General features: G+C 41.9%; 1 protein-coding gene across 1 annotated transcript; it reads left to right on the top strand.

Annotated features, from left to right (window-relative positions):
• The first annotated feature begins 443 nt into the window (after positions 1 to 443).
• Positions 444 to 1693, top strand: LOC116015905. The gene is made up of 2 exons (XM_031256070.1): positions 444 to 1004; positions 1100 to 1693. Exons 1-2 carry the CDS (start codon positions 444 to 446, stop codon positions 1691 to 1693), a joined length of 1155 nt encoding a protein of 384 aa, XP_031111930.1.
• The last annotated feature ends 593 nt before the right edge of the window (positions 1694 to 2286 follow it).

Raw genomic sequence — 2286 nt, forward strand, 5'->3', positions numbered from 1 at the left:
CTGTGTTCTCATACATTGAAGATAAGATCAAGCAAAGGATTGGGTCATGGAATAAGAAACTGCTATCACAGGCAGGAAAAGAGGTTCTACTCAAGAGTGTGGCCCAATCTATGCCTACATTCGCTATGAGTGTATTTTTACTTCCTGACTCAGTCTGTGTTGCTATTGAGAGGGCGATGAACCGTTATTGGTGGGGTTCTGGGAATGAGAGAGGCATACACTGGAAAGATTGGGACAGACTGTGTGTACCCAAGAAATTTGGTGGTTTGGGATTCAAGGATTTGAGGGCTTTTAATCTTGCTATGCTAGGCAAATAGGCTTGGAGGTTTCTGGTAACACCCCAATCCCTAGTGGCTCGCATCTATAAGGCAAGATATTTTCCAAAGTCAACATTTATTGATGCCACTCTTGGTAATTGCCCAAGTTATTGTTGGCGAAGTATTATGGCCTCCCATGAATTAATCTGTACTGGTGTAAGAAGGAGAGTGGGGAATGGAAATTCAACTCTAATCTGGGGTCATCCATGGTTACCTGACGAACCTGATCCAATGATACAGACTATCATGCCAAATATATTAAATGGCTCAGTGGTTTCAGGATTGATTGACCTGACCACAGGAACATGGGACCATTCCATCATTCAGGATAGCTTTCAGCATACTGACGTAGCCCGTATATTAAAGGTGCCAGTGGCTCCCCTCTATGAGGATTCCTGGTTTTGGCAAGGAGACCCAAAGGGCATCTATTCTGTCAAAGAAGGTTATAAGCGAGTTGTGGGAGACCTACAGCCTACTACGGGTATTTATGATAAATGGCTACATCTTTGGAAAATAAAATGCCCTGCGAAATGGAAAATTTTTATATGGAGAGCTCTTTCCAATATTCTCCCAACCACTACGAATTTGATTATAAAAAGAGTGGAGATTGACCCAACATGTCCATTATGTGGTGTTCTAAATGGAAATGTTATGCATTCACTTCTTTTATGTGATTTTTCATCATTGGTATGGAATGAATCTGCATTGCATGTTACTAGTGTGGGGGGGGGGGGGAGGATTTTGGTGTGTGGTTTGCTAATGTGTTATCCATGCTTACGGAGGAGGATGTTGTGACTGTTGTAGCAACCTTGTACCACATTTGGAAGGCACGCAACAGAGCAGTGTGGGAAGCCTCCATTCCTCGGCCGAGAACTGTGTGGCGTACAGCTCAGGCTTCTGCTGCCGCTTGGCGTCACGCCCATCCAGTTTCTGCTCACCAACAGACGCCGCAACCTACGGCCATTCCAGGCGGTTTTGGAGCAGATTGTTATTGCTTCGTAGATGCGGCTTACCTTCACCACACCAAGACGGGAGCTTTTGGCGCTGTTCTATTGGCGCACGACGGGGTCTTCATGGCAGCTTTCAATGGGCGGTTTCCGCCATGTTTTTCTCCTTTCATGGCTGAGTCGCTAGCATGCAAAGAAACTCTATCATGGCTAAAGGACCGGGGTCTTACTTCGGTGCATATCTACACGGATTGTTCCACGCTCAAGAATTTGTTATCTACACCTACTGTTAATCTACTTTCATATGTTGGTTTTTCTATTGATGCCTCTAGGGCAATTATGTCGTCTTTTGCGCATTGTTCAGTTAGTTTCATTCCTAGAACTGCAAATAGAGGAGCTCACGTCCTTGCTACGTTAGCTCTCTCGTAGTCTTCTTCTTTGTTTTGGGAGATTAATCCCCTTGACTCTATTTCTGAGCTTATTTAATAAAGTCACCTATTGGTTTTCAAAAAAAGGTAGCCATGGCGGTTGTCTTCGTCCTTTCATATTTTTAAGCTTTGAAGGGATGAAGACAACCTCCATAGCCGCCTTCATTCCCTTCTCGTTTCTATATCCATGGAAATGAGACAGTCTCTATAGATCTAGTCGCCTTCGACCGATACCAACTGTCAGAAACCTTATTTTGTTCTTTTACATTAATTTTTAGAATTTTTACCTAATTACCAGTTGGTAACATGCCACTTCAGGTCACTTAGGCTCAATTGCACAATTTTAAAATGTTGAATGGTTTAATTGCATTTTTTTTCAATTGAATGTGTTAGGAACAATGTATTTTAGATTTTGATGATACCAAATAAGTTAGAAAATTAGGTCCCCAAAATTTTATTTTTCTAGACTTATGTTCTCATTGCTGTAACATATTCAAAAAGATTATACTTAGGTACGAACTATACTACCAGGAAAGTAGATGTACTGGATAGTAGTTCAAATCGAAAAGTAACCTCAAGAAAATCAAAACTCTA

The sequence above is a fragment of the Ipomoea triloba genome, chromosome 4, assembly GCF_003576645.1.
Source record: "Ipomoea triloba cultivar NCNSP0323 chromosome 4, ASM357664v1".
In the NCBI taxonomy this organism is placed as follows: Eukaryota; Viridiplantae; Streptophyta; class Magnoliopsida; order Solanales; family Convolvulaceae; genus Ipomoea; species Ipomoea triloba.

Bases quoted from the DNA above. Each gene is read 5' to 3' on its own strand.
- LOC116015905 (XM_031256070.1), top strand. From the start codon at position 444: ATGGCCTCCCATGAATTAATCTGTACTGGTGTAAGAAGGAGAGTGGGG. The intron at 1,005-1,099 runs GTATGGAATGAA...ATGCTTACGGAG, and splicing joins TATGTGATTTTTCATCATTG to GAGGATGTTGTGACTGTTGT.